The sequence below is a fragment of the Chenopodium quinoa genome, unplaced genomic scaffold, assembly GCF_001683475.1.
Source record: "Chenopodium quinoa cultivar QQ74 unplaced genomic scaffold, ASM168347v1, whole genome shotgun sequence".
Classification (NCBI taxonomy): Eukaryota; Viridiplantae; Streptophyta; class Magnoliopsida; order Caryophyllales; family Amaranthaceae; genus Chenopodium; species Chenopodium quinoa.
Genome location: NW_018742914.1, coordinates 583,223 through 604,895, shown reverse-complemented (window position 1 = coordinate 604,895; position 21,673 = coordinate 583,223). Strand labels below are relative to the sequence as shown.

General features: G+C 38.6%; 1 protein-coding gene and 1 long non-coding RNA gene across 2 annotated transcripts; one reads left to right on the top strand and one right to left on the bottom strand.

Moving 5' to 3' along the window:
- Nucleotides 1-2,264: 2,264 nt before the first annotated feature.
- LOC110727815 lies at nucleotides 2,265-5,520 on the top strand. Its single transcript, XR_002512581.1, has 2 exons — nucleotides 2,265-2,495; nucleotides 2,650-5,520. It is a non-coding gene; the product is annotated as an uncharacterized LOC110727815 (long non-coding RNA).
- A 1,368-nt stretch (nucleotides 5,521-6,888) lies between these two features.
- LOC110727814 lies at nucleotides 6,889-20,025 on the bottom strand. Its single transcript, XM_021907382.1, has 2 exons — nucleotides 19,510-20,025; nucleotides 6,889-7,134 (listed from the first exon to the last, which is right to left on the bottom strand). The coding sequence occupies exon 1, from the start codon at nucleotides 19,848-19,850 to the stop codon at nucleotides 19,512-19,514; it is 339 nt and encodes a 112-aa protein (XP_021763074.1). The 5' UTR covers nucleotides 19,851-20,025; the 3' UTR covers nucleotides 6,889-7,134; nucleotides 19,510-19,511.
- Between the last annotated feature and the right edge of the window lie 1,648 nt (nucleotides 20,026-21,673).

Genomic DNA, 21,673 nt, shown 5'->3' with positions numbered 1-21,673 from the left:
AACACTCAACTACCTCCGTTAAAAATTACCGAAAACCATCCAGAAAACATAACCCAAAAACGAGAGACACAAACTTATGGCTCTAGCGAGCCGTTAAAAACGGTGAGTTCTATGTTGGAAATCGTTTGAGTTCGGTCGAAATTGACGGCGGTAATTGTTTGTCGGTGCTCAGTTATTATTAAACTCTATACAACTATTATTGGTTTGTATTTTGTTATTATTGATTTGTATACTGTTATTATAGTGTTGAATACTGTTATTGAGAATAGAGAGACTACATTTTTACAATATAGAAAAAGTAAAAAGTGAAATTACATTTATGCCCCCGGTATGGGCCCAACTAGCCCATACCTGATAGTGGTCTATCATTGCTCATATCTTCCCCTTAAAAAAAAGTTGACACTAGGTTAAGTTATATCCCTACCTTATAAAAAGTGGGAAAATACTCTTATGAATAGTGTCAAGACTATAATACCCTTAAAAAAGTTAATTGACATATTTACCCCCAATTAAAATTAATTTTGATGCATTTAGGTATTTGACCTTTCGTATTTTTGTCCTTTATTTCTTTTGTTTATCTTCCTTCTTATCATTCCACCGAAAATGCCAAAAATCCTCATTTCTCAATTTCCTTTTTTCTCACGAACTCCTTTTCTGGTTGCTGGAAAATACTGCTAACATGTCAATTTCCATTCCCTCGGTCACCACCCACCACCGCGATAATTTTATAAGGGTGATGATAATGCCTAAATTTCAAATGTTCCATGAATTTCATTAAACTGTATAGGTATGATGTTATAAAGGTTACTCGGTCGATGATTTAGGTTACTCCATCAATATTATACTAGTAAGTATTCTAGGGGTTACTTTATTTATTTACCACAGAAAAACGCGCTATTTTTATTTATGTTTTTGTTTAAGGTTTAATCTTGATATCACCTTCCTTGTAGGCTTGTAGCTACAGTTGCTGCACTCTATGGAATATGGAGGATTTATCGTGCTAGCAATCGAATACACTCTTGCAAGGTAATTTATTTTGTTACATTTCCATAATTTTAAGCCATAAAAGCAAATGCAAGCATACAAGTTATTTCCATGATAATCAGGTGAATGTGTTTTTACATTCACCACTCTAATAGAGATGCTACGTATGTACGACGTCCAATGCAGGTTGTTGTTGATGATGATGATTCCAACGAAAACTTGGTTGACAATCTGAATAAAAATGTCAAAGATAGTCTCAGTGAGCTTCCTGATGTGGTTTTGGTAGATATTCTGTCATATATGTCATTGCGTGATGTTACAAGAATGGCTATGCTATCAAGAAGATGGAGAAACTTGTGCTTGACCATTCCATCCCTTGACTTGGATTGGTTTGTATTGTCTGGTAGTCCATGGAAGTCTCATGGCAGTAAGTGTGATCAACTTTCTTATAAGCAGGCATATGTAAAAAGTGTGGATCAGGTGCTGCAGAACTACAGGGGTCAGAAGATCTTATCTTTTACTGTTGCGTGTTGCCTTGATAACAGTTATGCCGATGATGTTGATCGCTGGATCAACTTTGCTGCTGCAAATAAGGGTCTACAGAGTCTCACCCTACAATTTATTTGTGTAGATAGGTGGAGAACTTATTTCCAGTCCCATTGTAAAGGGTTGCATCTTATCAGCGGTTCCTTTCTTTCCCAATTTTCTTATTTACGAGATCTGCGTTTAGATTCCTGCATCCTGAAGCTTGAGAATGATTTTATTCTATCAACAAACTTAACAACACTTCATCTAACTAACGTTACTCTAGAGGGGATGGGCATTCAGTGGCTGGACTTCTTATCTAGTTGTTCAACCATTGAATGTTTACGGTTGAGAATGTGTAAGATAATTTCCCTCGCTTGCGCTCTTTCTCAATTGGAGAATGTCCAAGTTTGCAAGAATTTGAACTTAGTGCCAAGAATCTGAAGAAATTAGAGATTTATCAAGAAGAACCTTTGAAGTGCTCTTATAAAAATGTATCAAATTTGGAAAGTGTGTATATATGTCTGGAATCTGCTGGAGCAAAAGATATGTTAAAATGTCTTGCAGCTGAGGCCCAAATTAAATATCTGATCCTCCGAGGAGAGGAACCTCTGGTGCGTGGTGGAATCTATGAATATATGCTTGTGTTGGCTAATATGTACTCCTTTTGTTCCTATTTGTTTGTCCCATTGCTAATATTTAAGTCAAACTTTGACCATGATTATCCGTTAATCTATAAGAGATTATATGGTTAAGTGTTGTTGGATTCATCTTGTTGTATATTTTTGTGATATCTAGTTTTATAGTTGTCTGATTTACTAGAATTTCTTCTTATTCAGGTTAATAAATTACCGTTCAGCCCACACAAAACATTTCATACAGTTTTGAAACTATACATCTCCAGTGTGGATGATGATGGCAGTATAGTGTCGGCTCTCCCGTGCCTTCTTAAATCCTTTCCGCTTTTGGAAAAGCTTGAGATGAGGGTAAATATGGCAAACTTCCTTTATATTTCATTTATTTAAATTTATGATTTTATAAAATAGATTGACAAATTTAGTTTTGAACTATTCATGGTGTAATTTTGACTGGTAATCTTTTTGTTATATTTTGACATTTAGACTGTTTTGTTTGTTGTAGTTCCCAAATTCTCCTGTCCGTCAGAGCTGTGAACTTCCGATTCCATATGTCCACAAGAATCTAAAGGAGGTTAAGCCAGCTAATTTCAAATTAGAGTGGATACCAGTTGCTATCTACTTGTTGCAAAGTGTTTTCATGTTAGATTGTATGATGATTACCAAATCTTCAAAAGTTTATTATGGCTAGGAATCTTGGAATTGGAATATCGCTAGGGGAGAGTTCAATCTTAAAAAACGTATATTAATTTTGAATTCGTTGATTGGAAAGGCATCATCAACTAGTGCCAGAGTTACCGTTGAATAATCTTATTCCTGGTAAAGTGAGAGTTACCTTTAAATAATCTTATTTTTGGTCAGAAATTAATATGATGCTCTTCAATCTAAATTGTTGCCCTTGCAGCTTTAATATGATTTTAGTGAGTATTATAGGTGAATTGATTTTTGTGATAGTCATGATGGAATTCGAATTTTGTTTGCTTGGATTTAATTTTTTTTTTTCCCTTGATTCATGTTGCTGTTTAAATCAGGATAATGGAATTGATTGTTTATTTTGCAACTTTATCATGACGGATCGATATTTGATTTTTACGAATTGTTCCCTTCTTTTATTAATTGATGCATTTCAATGGATTAGGAAAGAATTTTAATTTCGTAATTAAATTTATTTTGTTCTTGATGAACATGGTGTTTCTGAATCGCATAATTTGGTTTCTTAAGTATATGTATGAACTGAAAGGAGTATAATGAATTAATGACTATACTTGTTAATGATAATGTAAAAGAGCCACCAAGTCTGCTACACTGCTGTGATATGGTAATAGACTCGGGAATTGCAGCTAACTTTGTTACTATTCCATGGATTGTTAGCTGAAATAGGGGGGTAGTTGACTCATTACTATTCATTAACTACTGGTGTTGTTAAAACATGGAGTTAGGAACTTTTGATTATTGTCAGAACTCAGAAGTAGGGTAAATGTTCTCCTAATTTCTACTGCTTTTTTTTTGTTTGTTTTTTTTTTTTTTTTTTTTTATTAAACACGTAAGAAGTTATTGTTGAGCTTTTGCATGGAACCTCTTTGTTCACTTGTGTCTCGCTTTTGCATGGAACCTCTTTCTTCACTTGTGTCTCGCTTTGATGTCTTGTTGATAGGCTTTCGTATAATGCAAAGTGAGTCATGATTACTATGTTCGTACTAGTCGAAATTTGAATTTGATTTTTTTGGTTGGTTATGGGTCATGTTAGTTTTTGCCCGAGTGTGGCTACTTATATGTCGGTTGTTAAGTGTCTTAGCTCGTGTGGGAGGGTTGATGATGCTGAGAGGCTGCTTAATGAGATGATTGAGGGTGTTGTTACACCGAGTGCTGTAACCTATGATTGTTTCTTTAAGGAGTTGAGAGGAAGAAAGAATGCCGAAAAGGCTTTGGATTTGTATAGGAGGGTGAAGAAAGAAGGTGTGTGTGTTGCGAGCTTGCATACGTGTAATATCCTCGTGCAAATGTTAGTGAAGTTGGATTACATGGAGGTCGTTGAGGAGATATGGAATGATATGAAAGAAGCCGGGACTGGACCTGATTTAGACTCGTATATTGTATTAATTCATGGTTTGGTCGAGAAAGAGAAATAGAGGGAGGCTTGTGAATATTTCGTGCAGATGATTGAGAAAGGATTTCTTCCTCAGAAGATCACCTTTGAGATGCTTTAGATACAAGCTGATAAGTTGAGAACTTAGAGGAGGTTGAAGAAGAAACTCAACGAAGAGTCCATATCATTTGGGTCCGAGTTTGAAGATTATCACCTTCAACCCTACAAGAGATGAGATTTGGAGATGATTTTGAGGTGTGTGATTCACGTCTTTCAAGTTTGATAAAGTCTATAATAAGGTTATCAAAATGTCTGATCACAATATATAATGAGTGTTGTCATGTTGTGTAACCGTTTGGAACTAGAGGTGTCAATTCGGATAACCTATTTAGATACTGCAAATGCCTCACCTCTGCCAATTGTAGGATCAGTACTTTTATTCATGGTTATCTGTTTTGCTGAATTAGCACTTAGTTATTGTTTGTTCGTCTCCAGACATAGGGATACATGCTTTCATTAGTTTGTGTGTTAATGGAAGGAGGTTATCATCATAAGCTTACTCTGATATGCAAATTGTGAAGTTCAATGATATATTGGGCAAAGGTTAAAAAAGGGCATTAGTAAATGGCCAATTGTGTATCTTCAGCGATGTGGGTATGACAGTCATGAGCCGATTCAATGCTACAGTGTGAAGTTTACTAAAAAGTGGCAATCCATGATTATGATCACTGGTCAGAACTTGAACTTGGGGTTTTTCGAAGGGAGCTGAGGATGGAACTTGGTTTCTGGGCAGAGATCAAGACAAGAAACCCAGCTGAAGCTCAAGTAATGGCTATTAGAGGTGGAGTGGTGTTAGCTACTTGACTCGGTGTTGTAGAACATCATTATTAGAAATGGGTACAAGCTCTCTCGCCTCTCTGAACAGCACTCTGGAGGACGTGTGAAAACGAGGAACAATGAACTAGCTGCTATACTTGCTGATATAGGGGAATTCCTCGAGAGATTGCAACTTTAGGTTCAGCTATGTGCCTCGAGAAGCAAATTTCTTGGCTCATTACCTTGTGATTATTCTCTAAGCATGGAGGAGGAAGTGAGGATACATACAGGTGAAGATAATTACCATAAGTCCATATAGAGGGCTCTGTAAATGTTTTGTGCATTTTCTAATAGAATACAATGTACTACTACGTTCTTAAATTTTTGCCCTATGCTAATATTTGGGTCAAACTTGTAAAACTTTGATCAATAATTACCCTTGGTCTATATATGTTATACTCCCTTTGTCCCTTATTGATAGTCCTTTATGGTCAATTTTAAGTTCCAAAATGATAGTGTCATTTGCTTTTTCAAGTACCATTAATATTACATTTTTACCAAAATTCCCTCCAATTTACAACAATATTTGTGTAAAATTAACTTTTTCATGTAAATTTTGTTTTTCCATATACTTTTATAACTTTACATAACCCAACATAATGAACATGATGTGTTGAAGTTAAATGGGTTGAGAAGGAGGAAATATAATGTTGAAGTTAAACGGATTGAGAAGATTCAACACTAACCCAACCTATATAATGAACATGATGTGTCAGGTTGACCCGTTTAGTTAACAAGTTGGAAACCCTAGACACAAATCCGCTTTTTCGTGTCCGTTTCATGTCATGTCGTGCTACGAAAAAATATTAGCTTCATTCAATAAATTTATCAAAATTTCCATAATTTATTAGGTTTTTTTCTTAGTCAAGTTGGGTCCTGTTAATAAATATATTATTACTTTTTTCATGATATTTTTATTAAAAAAATATTATTACCTTTCTAATTAAAAGTAATGAAATTACCGTGCATGACAATCTAGTAAGAGTAATAAAATAGTAGAGGGGAGTAATAAAATCAGGAATTGTTGCAATTATTATGAAACATACGTAAAAGAAAAATGTTTCAATTATCAAAACAGAGGGGAGTAATGGATTTGTTCATTAAAATGTCATGGAAGAGTGGTTAGGATACACCACAAATGGAGTCAATCTGAAATTGAGTTGGATTAAGAATGACTTTCTCTACTCAAGCATGATTAAAGCTTGATAGAATGTATGTGAGATATGTGACTGTATCCAATAGACATAGATGAACTTATTAACCTGACATGATCATACAATGACTTAACTTGATTATCTTTGTAAACCAATTCATAAGTTTATAAAAGTAGTGTTAATCGCGAATGCTTTGGCTATATGAGAATACGGTCCATTTGATGGAATGTGCACTATCAATGTAGTACAATTGTACAAGCCATCTGTTTGAAGTCCTACGATCTGATTATTATATGCCATGGTTGTGAGCTTCAATATCTTTCACGTAATCATATATGAAGTGCTGGGAATTGTGTATCTCATTTTGCAGCTAGACTAGCTCTGTTTAATGGGGTAGAGCATGTGTATAAATTATCATCCTTACGGTTTCAGGTGACAACCTTGTTGGAACTCATCATTGTTTAAGTTAATGCTTTCATAAAATGCTCTCCAAACCCTGTTCATCCTATTGAAAAAAAAAAAAAAAAAAAAAAAAAAAAAAAAAAAAAAAAAAAACCTAGCTCGATCTGTAAACAAAAAAAGAATGGAAGGAGGGGGATATAGGAACCAAGGGGGAAAAAATGAGTAATATGCTAAACATGAACTTTCTAACCTTAATCTCAGAAACTGTCTAACCTTCAAAGCCAAGAATATACAACAGTGGGTAATGAACCCAGATACCATTAACAATACATAAAACGCATACAATGCTTCAATAGCCTTGAAAGGCATGGGTCTCCAAACTCTCGAGCATTTTATGCTAGCTAACATGAGGATAATAATGAGCATCCTAGTCTTTTTTCTGTCAATAAGCCTCGATAAGCCTTCTGAACCCCTACGATACAAATGCATCAACGATATAGAAAACAGAAATCAGAATCAGGCTCTACAAGACTACAAAAAACAATATAAATAAAAATAAAAAATAAAATAAAATAAAATAAAAATAATAATAATAATAATAATACAGTAAAATCATACATCTCAAAACAGTACATCAGAAAAGCAGAGGGAAATAGGATATGGAACCCCAGTGGATACCTCTAAGGATATACACTCATGAATAACTTGCAAAAGAGCTCAGTCAAACCTTGAACAAAGGCTGTTGTTCATTTGGTAAATATATGAGCTTGAACAAAAGTTTTGGGCTCGTTTAATAAACAAAACTAGCGGTAACAACCATCATTCATCTTATTTAGGCTTGTCAACAGCTTGTTCGTATTCCTTTATGAGCTCGTTAAAGTTAAGTTTATAAGCCAGTATATAACTTGCTTTCTCAACTTTGGGCCTTTGGATAAAATTGTTTACCAAAGGAAATGGGTTTTGAAATAAAACTCTAAAATTAAGAGAGTATTTCTTATCAAGGGTTGTTGACATGCCAAGATCTCTCTCTTTCTCTAAGCAAGCAACAAGGTGCTAACTCCCATGGAGAGATTATGTAGAAGTAGTACCAAATACAATGTCTTAGGAGTATAAAATTAGTTTTCGTTCACGTAGTAATTGCTAATTGCTAATGGTACTTAATACTTGGGCCCTGTTCACTTCACCTTTCAGTTTAAATAAGTTCAGTTCAGTAAAATTCAGTAACTTCAAAGAAAAAATATAATAGAAAATCAATAAATAAAATTTCACTATAGCAAACATAATTTCAGTTCAGCAAAAATAAGGTGAAGTATACAGGGCCTTAATAGTGTATTTTTCAAAATGAGAACAAATTAGTACAATCATTGACAAAAATATAATGGACTATGGGCAATTTGAATGGACTACGACTAATATGTTAGCTACTTAGATATATAGTATTTTCCAAATCATAGACCAACATACATTATGTAATGATTCAATTTTCTTAAAGAGTTTGACTGAGGTCTGAAACAACATACATAATATCTTATGAAACTAGAATAATAACATCATTTTGCACGTTAAGACAATAGCTTAAGTTTATCAAACAATCGTACATTTCAATCTTAAGATAATTGCTAACGACCTATCAATCCTCGCGTATCAAAAATGAAAAAAAAATTAATTACATATAAACAACAACAATTTATATCAATATGATTTTATGGTTGAGATCAAATAATAATAAAGAAGTGCCATTTTCAATTATCTGCAAACTATATGTCTCAATGTCAAAGGAATTTCATGTGGCCATATGATAAGAGGGGGAGGGGGGGAGGGACTAGTGGCTGAAAAGGGATGAGACATTAGGTTGACAAATCCTCTCATTGTCGTGATAAACCCTTTTTTTCTTTATTTTGTGATTCATTTACAATTGGCTTTATCTAATTAATGGTATTTCTTGAATTATAAAAGAAATTTATTTAAGTTACGGTAAATATACAATGAAAATATGATATGCCTCAATTGTGAAAACCGAGAGCTTCAAACTTTGGGCCGAATATAAAACATTGGGCTTGTTTCTCTTATAAAAAGTTGTGTGAAAACTATTTATATCTTTCCATAATATAGTGATACGATCGTATCTTTATAAATGGTACAAATATCTGTAGTATCGTTAATATCCCAAGTTTCCAATATTATAACCTTTCCCTCAACAAAGACTGAGTTGGCTGGCCATAATAATTTACCTAATATGATGGATTCCTTAAAATGTGGGGTTAATTAGCCAATTGCTACACTCTTCACCTTCCCAAATAACCTTTAACAGTCCTTACAATTAAGTGGCACATAGCTGATTAGCTGTAATAAAAAAAAATTAAAATAAAAAACTCTACTAATTTGAACAAACATAATAAACTTGGTAGAAAATCATCTTTCTTTTTCTTAACATGGAAATATAGATTTACTTCTGTTTTTTTAATTTCTCAACTCTATTTATTGACTTTTTCTTAATACTAACTTAAGTACATTGGGTTACACCTCAAGAAAAACTAAGAAGTTCATCAAAGGTTAGTCCTTTTTACTCTATACACATCTCATTTTCCTTGGTAAACTTCAAGAAATCAAACTAATCTTGCTTTTTTTTTTAACCCTTTTTAGGCAGAGAAAATGAAGGATTCCTCTATTTTCCCTGGTTTTGAGTCTTTCAACACTGCAAACAATGGCAGGAACAGCAGTGAATATGATGCCAAAATGGATTTCAAAGAGGTCAGGAAAAATAACAATCCAATTCTCTTATGCTTGATTGAACCCGTGCATTAGCACATGATACATTCTTTGCATGAATATATAATCATGAAATCAAATGTGAAAGTTGTTTATTATTTAATCCGTGTTTTATTTTTTTTATATTGATCATAGAAATTGTGACAAAAGTGACTTCTCTACTTATATACATACATACAAAAAAAAAAAAAAAAAAAAAAAAACATACACAAGGGCGAAGCCAGGAATTTCAAATCCTGGGTGCTGGACTTGTTAAATTTTTTTGTCAAATAGAAAGTGTGACAAAAGTGACCTCTCTATTTATACATACACAAGGGCAAAGGGTGGCGGACTTGTTAAATTTATTTGCCAAAGTTTTCATTTGTTTTGTGTTTATCTGAGCAGGTTTTGGAAGAGGCTAAGAAATATGCTAAAGAGAAGAAACAGAAGCAAGCAATAGAAGAAAAAAGTGGCAAAAAACGAGGGAGTTCAAGTGGAATGAAAATGGGTGGCAAGAAGTCATGGAAAACTGCCTTACTTTCATTTTGGAAATTATCATCAATCAAGAAGGCTAAGAAGCAGGCCAAGGAAACTCCTAAGCAATGTGGCAATGTGTCCGCCATTGGTGCCGGATACTGGCCCCAGCTTGCGTTCTCCGGGCCGCTCACTAACATGTTTCATCAGAGGAAGAGGGAGGATGACATACCATATGTTAGCCTAGAGAGGCTTAATGAGCCTGAATATGATGCCTAAACTTATGGTCCTGTTTACTCAGTTCCTTAACTAACTTCGGTATGTAGCAAGTGTATGGCTTGCTTGGTTGGTTAGGATAAATTTGTCATAGGAAAATCAATAGTCAATACAATGGACCATCTTGTCAATTTTGATATTCAGGAGTTATTATTAATGTAAGGTTTTGGTTTTTCTTTTAAATAAGTGGTTAAGAACTTTAGATTGATTAAATTGCAATGATAGTTGATTTCTTAGAAAAAAATATTTTGAAGCTTTAAATTTAATAAATTATTTAGAGAATATACTAGTTTATCTCTGTGATAAACAAAAGACTTGTTTAATTATCATGGAGATTAATTGGGGTGGCCTCACTTGCTTACACCTTTATTTGCCCTTTGTTTTGTGCTCATTAGAGGCCTTGTCATTAGTTTGTTGTTTAATCACTATATTATATGCTAATCTATACTCTCCCTATATACCAACTTAATCACCCCTTTTTTAGAAAATTTATTGACATAATTGCAAATTAAACAAGCTTCAAGCTTTCTTCCAATAATGATTGTGACTAAAGACCCAAGCATTTATTTTGTGTGGTTTAAAAGGAGTACTTCTATAACTACTTACTCGAACTACTAATGCAATAATGATATGCCACATGGTTTTTATTTTTCTAGTAAGACTATGAATAAGTTACGATCGATCTGAATATTGTGCTTCTCAATAAACGTTGGTTCTATTAAGAGACATGAGCACCGAGTTAACAAGAACCAATCTTCTAGCAGAAGAATTGAAGAAAGGTGCCTTGAGGCCCACACTCTCAATCTAGCAGCCATTTTATCAGTGAATATCACAATCACTAACATAAAGTCTTTAATGAGGTGGAAGAAACCCTATTCTCTAATTAAACTGTAAGAGAACCAATACCATTGTCTTCGAACAGTCAAGGTATGACTTTCCAAAGGCAGTTAAGAGTTCTGTGTAGGTCATCTTTATCAGTGAGAATACCACAATCAATGACAGAAAGTCTTTTATGAGGTGGAAGAAGCCCTTTTTTATTATAAATAGAAGTGGGGCTTTTTCACCTATAATTGAACTGTAAGAGAACCGATTTTATTGTCTTTGAATAGTCAAGGTATGCTGTTGCAAAGGCAGTTTAAATAAAGTTCCATGTGAGGACCAAGAATACAGTATCTACAAAAATGATTCTGGCATTTTGCCTAACATATTAGCTGCAATCATTAAAGTATTAAATTCTACAAAAATACAGTATCTAACCAGTCCTCAAAATCACAGCAAAAGATATATTTTAGATCTGTGATTTATTTTTAATATATAAATCTATGATTATGGGAATAAGGCTATGTTGTTTTTGTTGTTGTATAAATCAATGATTTTGGACTTGAGGATCAGAAGAAAGAAAACAAATTGTTAAGACTAAGAAATAAACGAAATCTGAAGAATAATTTCAGCTAGTGCATAAAGCAGTGGCAGGTAATAGATTATTTGGCAAATTGGCGATGATGATGCATCTTCAAGCGAATCAAAAGACCTGTGATGCAGAGAAAATATAGAAAGAAGGGATGATTAATCTTCAGGCGAATCAAAAGCCCTGTGATGCAGAGAAAGAAGAGAAGAAAGGGAGGAAAGCTCTGTGATGCAGAGTGCAATACACCAGCCACCTCCTCCTGTCACTGTCGTATACTGAAGAAGACAAAAGCAGCAGCAAGGGCAGGACACCCTACCAACCCCAACACAAGCAACGGCCCTTTGAGAGCAGAGTTGTCGGCCTATTTTACTATGGTAACTTTCGCTAGAGACAAATATTAGTAAATTAGCAATTAAGGCATTTGTCCATTTGTAATAGCTATTGTAGTAGTAGTATAAGTAGTAGAAATCAGAAGTAGGGAGGTATCCAGAAATTGTATGAAAGAACATTGAGAGTGATGGCCTAAAGCCATTAACGTTCATTTGCAAGCTTTAAGCTAATATATTACAACCTTCCGTCGATTAGTCTTGTTTGAATCCCACGCTCGTTGCAGTTGATATCAGAGCCGACATGCCGCCTACGCCGTTAACCGTGGCGCCGGAGAGAGTGGCGGCACTAGAAGAGAAGGTGGAGGAAATTTTTGAAAAACTCGGGGAAGGTGAAAACTCCCTCCAACACAACTTGCTTAAGAAGCAGAATGAGAACATCGATAAGGTGCGACAATCCATGGAGGGGAAGATGGATCGATTCCGACAAGATATAACCCAGCAGGTGGGGATGACGGCAAGCAGGCAAGAGAGGGCCATGGACGAAATCCGCAACGCTCTAAAAGCCTTAGCAAAACAGCCAACACAAACACACGCAGGAAATGAGGAGGTAGAGCAGCCACTCCCTCTGGGTGGGTGGCTTTGAAGGGTCGCCGCACCGCAACAGTGGGTTTAATGAGCCACAGGGCGGAGCAGGGGCTTTCCACGGACTCCGTTTTGGAAATATGGAGGCGGGTTTCGGAGGAGAATACCGCAGCCATGGGGACCACCACGAGCGTGGCAACCGGAGAATCCGAAAGCTGGATTTGCCGGTCTTTAATGGCTCAGATCCCGACGGATGGGTGATGAGGGGTGAACAATATTTTCAATTTTATCGACTCACGGAGGTCGAGAAATTTCAGGCGGCGGTTGTGGCGATGGATGGAGATGCCTTACAGTGGTACCAATGGGAAAGCCGCCGTCGACCGTTCCTCAATTGGGAAGACATGAAACTCCGCGTACTTTCGCAATTCCGATCGGTGAACGCCGGAACCTTGCATGAGCAGTGGCTTGCGGTGGCGCAAGTCACCACCGTGGTGGAATATCGGAAGCTGTTTATAGAGAGAGCTTCGCCGTTGACGGACGTGCCGGAAAGCATAATGAAAGGACAATTCGTTAATGGGCTCAAGGAGGATATAAGGGCGGAGATCCGGATGTTAAATCCGTTAACCCTGGAGGATGCCATGGATTTGGCGATTCGGGTGGAGGAAAGGAATCGGGTTAACGGGTTGAGAAAGTCGAATGGAGCCTACGCCAAACCAGGTCGATATTCATATTTCAATAGAAGCCCAGCTACCACACTCTTTGGCAATGGGCCAACCCAGTCCCAACCCAACACTCCTCTCCAACATACCCAACCCAACACGAGCCAGACCCATTTCCCACCCCCAAACACTTACCGAGCCAATACCCAAACACATCCAAACCCAGCCTACTCTAACACAAGTCACCCCCAAGCTTCGAGCTCCTCTGTTAACCGACCAACCACCACATATCAAAACCGGAGCAACCCAGTTCAACCCGGTTCAACGAAGAAGTGAGGAGATTAACGGAGAGGGAGATTCAGGAGAAGAGGGAGAAAGGACTTTGCTTTCGATTTGACGGGCGGTGGACCTGGGCCGACGCACGTTTGCTCAGCCAAAGGGCTAAGCGTGCTACTGGTGGAGGAAGAAGAGTATGAAGAGGCCGGAGAGCTGTAGGCACTTGAGACACCGGTGGGCGAGGAGGAAGAAGGGATTCCGGCGGCCATCACCATGAATTCCTTGGTGGGGATCTCCAATCCTAAGACAATGAAACTCACTGGAGTAATTAATGGGCAGCCCTTGGTGGTCATGATTGACCCGGGGGCCACCCACAACTTTTTATACCTTCAACAATTGCCCACCTCAGATTGCCGATCACCGGAACAAGCACTTTTGGGGTCTCTCTGGGCAATGGCGAGGCTATCAAAGGGCAGGGGCAGTGTGTAGGGGTACCTTTGAAATTGAGTGAAGAGGTGGAGCTAAAGGAAGATTTCTTGCCTTTGAAATTAGGGAATTCGGATGTTATACTAGGTATACAGTGGTTAGAGAAATTAGGGGGGGTGTTGACCAATTGGAAGCTGCAAACCATGAGCTTCCAATGGGAAGGAAGACAAGTCACAATCCGAGGTGATCCTAGTTTGGCACGTTCCGGCATTACTCTTAAGGCTATGGTGAAAACTCTAAGGAAGGAAAAAGGGGGATTTTTGTTGGAAGTGAATAGCTTGGAAGGAAGACAGGAGGGGACGGGGGAAGATGTTCCAGCCTATTTGAAAGGGGTTATGGCAGATTATGGTAGAGTGTTCACGGAGCCAACTGGGCTTCCACCCATGAGGGGGCATGAGCACGCCATAGTGCTTAAGGAAGGGAGCAATCCCGTAAGTGTACGGCCCTATCGGTACCCACAATTTCAAAAAGACGAGATCGAAAAATTAATAGGGGAGATGCTCACCGCCGGTATTATACGGCCCTCTAGTAGCCCATTTTCAAGCCCGGTTCTTTTGGTTAAGAAGAAAGATGGCTCGTGGCGGTTTTGCGTAGATTATCGGGCCCTTAACAAGGAAACGGTTCCCGATAAATACCCCATACCAATAATTGATGAATTGTTGGATGAATTGGGGGGTGCTCGAATTTTCTCTAAACTCGATTTGAAGGTCGGGTACCATCAAATCTTGGTACGACCCGAAGACGCTCATAAGACGGCGTTTCGAACGCATGAAGGACACTACGAGTTCTTAGTCATGCCTTTCGGCTTGACCAATGCACCGGCCACTTTTCAATCGTTAATGAACGATGTGTTCCGCCCATTTCTACGCAAGTTCGTGCTTGTCTTTTTTGATGATATACTTGTGTATAGCACGAGTGAAGAGGAACATGTTAGGCACTTGAAGGAGGTTTTAGCTACGCTCAAAGCTCACTCACTATTTGCTAATCTCAAGAAGTGTGAATTTGGGAAGGAAGTTATTGCTTATTTGGGGCATGTAATCTCCAAAGAAGGAGTTGTTGTGGATCAAGAAAAGATTCAGTCCATCAAGAAGTGGCCCACTCCAAAGTCTCTAAGGGACTTGAGAGGGTTTTTGGGCCTAACGGGCTACTACAGAAAATTCATTCACCATTATGCCCACATAGCCCAACCACTAACTGACCAACTCAAAAAGGATAATTTCGGTTGGTCAAATTTGGTAGAAGCTTCATTCCTCAAATTGAAAACAGCAATGACAGAAGCCCCCGTTCTTGTGATGCCAAATTTTCAGAAAATATTCGTGGTGGAGTCCGATGCCTCCGGCTTAGGATTAGGGGCGGTCTTAATGCAAGAGGGTCGCCCGGTGGCATTTTTCAGCAAGATGTTGGGTCCCGGTGGTCGGAGCAAGTCAATCTACGAGAAGGAACTCATGGCGGTGTGTTTGGCGGTGCAAAAGTGGAAACACTACCTATTGGGGCGGCGATTTATAGTTCGGAGTGACCAACAAAGTTTGAAATATATCACTCAACAGCGGGAGATAGGAATGGAGTATCAAAAGTGGGTACGGAAACTCATTGGGTTCGATTTCGACCTCCAATACAAACCGGGGGTTTCGAATCGGGTGGCCGATGCTTTGTCTAGGAGGGGAGGGGACTCCGAAAATCTGGAATATGGGGCTCTAATCTCTCGACAAGCAGTAGATTGGGAGTTACTAGAGAAAGAACTTGAAGGGGATGGGGAAATCAAGAAGCTGTGTGAAGCGGTGGGGAGGGGAATGGGCACCCCTGATACACAGTGGAGCAGGGCAAGCTGTTGTACAAGGGTCGAAGGGTAATTCCCAGGAATTCGAAATTCAAGTCATCATTACTTCGAGTTTACCACGACTCTCCAGAGGGTGGTCACAAAGGGGAGACTAAGACCTATTTGAGGGTGGCTGGAGAGTGGAGTTGGGCTGGAATGAGGCGAGACGTAGCCGATTACATTCGGGGGTGTGCTATTTGTAAACGCAATAAATTCTCGCAACAAACTCCGGCCGGACTACTTCAACCTCTACCAATTCCGGAGAGGGTGTGGGAAGACATAACAATGGATTTCATTGAGGGACTTCCTCGCTCCAAAGGGGTGGATACAGTGTTAGTGGTGGTGGACCGCCTTTCCAAATACGCTCACTTTATAGGCCTTAAACACCCGTTCTCAGCTTACACCGTGGCTGAAATTTTCATTAAAGAGGTGGTGAGATTGCACGGCACACTGACCGAGACAGAATTTTTGTGAGTAATTTTTGGAGAGAGCTCTTCCGACTTCAAGGGACTGACCTTAAGCGGAGTACCTCATACCATCCCCAAACGGATGGACAATCGGAAGTCGTGAACAAGCGACTAGAGACATACTTACGTTGTTTTGCAAGTGAGCAACCTAAGAATTGGGCTCGTTGGCTATCTTGGGCGAGTACTCATACAATACCTCCACGCACTCCTCGACTCACATGACCCCATTCAAAGTACTATATGGCAGGGATCCACCGAAATTGGTGAAAATAGGGGTTGGGCAGACGACAGTTGACAAGGTTGAGGAAGTCTTGCAAGAGCGGGATACTATGTTAGAGGAGTTAAAGATGAATCTAGTGCGCGCTCAACAGGTTATGAAGGAGAACGCGGACTCAAAACGGAGGGAAGTGGAGTATGAGGTGGGGGATTTTGTTTTCCTCAAGCTGCAGCCTTACCGGCAGCGATCGCAGACGGCCTTACGAGAAGCTCCGGCACGTTTCTATGGTCCCTTTGAGATTGTGCAACGAGTGGGTAAGGTAGCCTACAAATTGCTTCTGCCAGAATCATGCCGTTTACACCCGGTTTTTCATGTGTCGCAACTCAAACAAGCAGTGGGCAACGTTCCCAGCTCTCCTACAATTCCCACTCAAATCACAGTAGAGTTGGAGCTTGTGGTGGAGCCTGCCAGGTCTTAGATGTCAAGCCTAAGCTTGGTCGTCGCGACGGAATTGAAGTCTTAATCAAATGGCATGGAGTGCCCGAGTCTACATGGGAAGATACCGAAGCCATCAAGTCCAAATTTCCAGATTTCCACCTTGAGGACAAGGTGGCGCTCGTGGGGGCGGTATTGCAATACACCAGCCACCTCCTCCTGTCACTGTCGTATACCGAAGAAGACAAAAGCAGCAGCAAGGGCAGGACACCCTACCAACCCCAACACAAGCAACACAAGCAACGGCCCTTTGAGAGCAGAGTTGTCGGCCTATTTTACTATGGTAACTTTCGCTAGAGACAAATATTAGTAAATTAGCAATTAAGGCATTTGTCCATTTGTAATAGCTATTGTAGTAGTAGTATAAGTAGTAGAAATCAGAAGTAGGGAGGTATCCAGAAATTGTATGAAAGAACATTGAGAGTGATGGCCTAAAGCCATTAACGTTCATTTGCAAGCTTTAAGCTAATATATTACAACCTTCCGTCGATTAGTCTTGTTTGAATCCCACGCTCGTTGCACAGAGAAAATAGAGAAAGAAGGGATGATGAATCTTCAGGAGAATCAAAAGGCCTGCGATGCCGAGAAAATAGAAAAAGAAGGGATGATGAATCTTCAGCTCTGTGATGCAGAAAAAGAAAAGAAGAAAGAGAGGAGAAAGGTAACATACAACTAAGTTCAGGTGATCCTTTTAAGTGATTCTGTTCTTTTTCATAATTATTGGGTTGATCATTATATCCCAATATTGACCCTTAAAGACCCTACAAAAGCCTTGTCTAATAAGATAGTTGATGGGTCATAGCCCTTTTAACATGGTGTGATCCTAGTTCCCATTGAATTGCCATGTCCAACAACCAGGTATAGCTGTTTAGGTAAACATAATCAAATTCTTAAAATGGTTATAATCGCCAATTATGGAACTTGGATAAACCTGAGCCATGATCCAGGAGTCTTGACATGCAAAATGTCAGAGATGTGGATTAAGCAATGAGAAGAAGCTTAACATGGAGACACTGTCAACATATATTCTAACTTTACCAGCTTGATTTTTAATCTGTTAATGTGTGAGAACAGCCGTGTCCAGAAACTATGTCAACATGGGTATAGCCTAGTGACGAGTCCAAGCATAAATGAACAATAAGTTGTCAAATATCACCATATGTGTATTCAATATTAACCTTTTGGGTACAAAAACCCGCCACAAATTGTGATACAGAGTTGGGTATCAAATCCAAGGTTGGAAGCTAAGTTATCTACAGGTTCCAGTTAGAGGAAATATTCTTTCAGAGGCAGCATTTAATTGCATCAAGAGGGTAGATTCATTGAAAGTCTATATATTCCTTTGGATGTATCATTATGCTTTTCACAAACTTTGTCATTCATCCTTTTGTGAAATTCTAATCAAAGAGTATAATGAGGGATCTTTGTGGCTAAGAAGCAGGGTTGGTGCTACGAGGAAAAAAATGTATCTTATTATGACAGATTTGGTACGTAGCAAGGAGGTAAGGGTAATAGCAGATTGGTATCAAAACATATTACTCGTAGTATTATTACAAAATAGTGCTTATGAAATTTTCTTCTTCCGCTTGAGGCCCATACAGCATATTGTTACTGAGAGCAAAGATAGATTGTGTCAAACTGGATGTCCGGATGAAGGTGAGGGCTTTCAGGTCAATAGCAGACTCTACTCACACATCTTTCAACACTATCATATGGCATTCTATCTATTGAGGCTGTATTCTGTGCAAGTTGGAGCAGGGGTGGATCTTTGTAAGGACGGGCAAGGGCCTGGCCCCTCCTAAGCCTAAGTATTTTTGAGCTGTTAATTATAACTAATATGAATAATATGATGTCTATTAGTTGCATGAAATAAGTTGTGGCATAGTGGTTAAGTATTGAACTATTGATACTTTTGAGCAAGGGCTCAATGACACAGATCAAAACTTGGAAACACTTTTGAACATACCTAGAACAATTGAGGGCAAAATTGGTGGATTAAGTGACAATATGAGTGAAGACTGGAGACCCAAGTTATTTGTTCATGGTGGAAATTATTTCAACAGTATAATAATCGTGTACAAGCAACCCCGAGAGTTCTCTTCACCCACTTCAATCGCCTAATATACTAGCCAGACTCCACGACATAATCCTTATATTATCAAGATGTCTTGTTTAACTCAAATCTCTCAATTTGAGTCTACTTTTTCTTTAGGTTAATCATATTTTCACGAATAGACAAACCACATAATACTTCACATTAGAAATATCAATTCAATCCTCAATACACCAACATAAGAATTTCAGTTCAATCTCACTCAAATTCATCCTAGAACAAATTTTACACACTTTTACAACAATCAATCAAACTAATATCAACCAATAGTCACAAATGTCAATTCAAAACCCAACAATTCAACCATTCAATTTCAAACACACCATCTTTTCAATTCAATTCCTAATCAAATCATTCTTCAACAAATGCCACAACAATAAAACAATGCAAACATAATTTAATCCAAAACCCTAAAACTCAAACCACGTATTAAAATCAAACGAAACTCAGCAAAATCAAGTAAACCCAAAAAACAAAAATTAGGGTTTCAATTCCAATTACCTCTATTTACAATAACGATCAGCCTTCTTCTTAACACGATCTTCAAGAGCTTCTTCAACAGACTTAGATTTAGCAGCTTTAGGATCATACCCAAATTTCTTAGCCTCGACAGGAAAAAGATCATCATATTTCATCTTTTTGGCAGCATCAATGGTGTAAATACCATCTCCAGAAGCAGTATCAATGGCGGATTGTTGTTCATCTAGAATATCAGATGGTTGAATTTCTTTGTTTTTCTTCTTCTTTTTCTTCTTGTCAATGGTTTTTGCGCGAGTTGCTAGTTCTCCACCTTTGAAGCTTAAGCGACCTCCTTTAACTCTCTCGTATGGATTGTCTGACATCTGCAATGGCTGTTTAGAGGCGTTGTAATGGCGGTGGTAGAGGAAGGAGTACAGTGGTTGAGGATGGAGAGAAAGGGTGGAAGATAGAAAGGCTGAAACAAATTTCTAAGGTTGAATTTGGGATTCTATTACCCAATTCTCCAGGCTAAAAAAACACACATAAGGGATACTTCCGTAACACACCGCTTGATAGAGGTTACTCTTAGTAAAGAAACCGGGTCAGGTGAGATCGGGTCGGACTATAACATCAAATCTCATGCCTGAACCTATAAAAAAAAAAAAGCGGAATTTTCACCAAATACCACTGAGTTTTTACATAATTCACCAAATACCACCAACATTTTTCAAATTCACCATATAACATTCAGTTTTATAAAAATGTCACAAAATATCATTAATGACTAACGGACGTTAACACCGTTAGTCATCAAGGCTAATAATGTCACATGGCATCTTGTAATTGGTTCCTTCTAAATTACTTAATTTTAATATAAATTATTTAATTAATTATCACAAAAAAAAATTCCAGCCACCACCAATGTGCCCTAGCTAACCACCACCCTATCTCGACACCCCCGCCCCCGTCGGCACGAAATCCGACCAGAAAACCGACCACAACCCCTCGCTGGCGCTCCTCCCCTTCCCTTGAATAACTTTGCCCGCATCTCTCTCGAAAAACACTAAGTACCATACCCTCATCACTCGAAAAACCCCAAACCCCCCTCGAAAAACCCTCCCTAACCACCAGCCAATGCCCAAACCTCCCTCCCCTTGTGTCGGAGAACGAATTTGCCTCGGTCAAGTCCCACATCTCTACCCAAATGAACCACCATATACGCCGAAACCCTAAAACCAAAATCTAGGGTTTTGATTTTGTTGTTTTAGGGTTTCATGGTGGTGGTTTTCGTGACGTTGGGTAGCGGCGATACATGTGGGAGAGGGTTTGGGATTCCGGCAAAAGGGTTACAGGGTGGTGGGTTGGTTTCTGGCAAAGGTGGAAAGCTGCAAAGTGGTTGAATTTGGTGAAGGTGATGGTTGGGGATTTCGACTAAGGTGGTGGTTAGGGTCAAGGTTGTCGCCGTCAAGGGAGGGGGATGGTCGTCAGCCAGCCAGAAAATGATTGGGGTCGGAATCGTCACCGACGGGGGTGGCGGTGGCTTGCACTGGTGGTGTTTTAATTTTTTTAATTTTAAAAATATTTTTTCTAAATTAATTAATCAAATAAATAATATTAATAAGAACCAATTACAAAGTGCCACATGGCACAATTAACGTTAATGACTGACGGAGTTGACTGAAATGGCATGTTGTGACATTTTTATAAAACTGAATGTTATATGGTGAATTTGAAAAATGTTGGTGGTATTTGGTGAATTATGTTAAAACTCAATGGTATTTGGTGAAAAATTCGAAAAAAAAAAGTGATCGGCATAACTAGCCTACATGATATACTAATAGTCGATTATCAAAAAAAAAAAAAAAGATAGACTGATAGTTGATTAGGGGATTTTTATCCACCAATCACCGTCTGACAAGTGGACCAACCAGGTTCCGCCACGTGTCCTTCACGAAGGACAACAGGAGCCTGCCACGTGTCAATCACAGATACGTCCTCTACGGACCACTTTAGACACGCCACGTGTCCACCCATGCCAAATGGGAAAACCGGCCATCAAGGCCCAATCCAGTCTAGAGGCCCGATCAGCCCTAGGTTTACCCTAAACCTAAAGAGGTGGCACGCTTCTCAAGGCTATAAATACTTAATTAATCCTCATTAATCAGACGATCGAATAATCAAGAAATCAGGCAGAGAAGAACAGAGT

Coding starts and splice junctions, on each gene's coding strand:
- LOC110727814 (XM_021907382.1), bottom strand. CDS start 19,850: ATGTCAGACAATCCATACGAGAGAGTTAAAGGAGGTCGCTTAAGCTTC.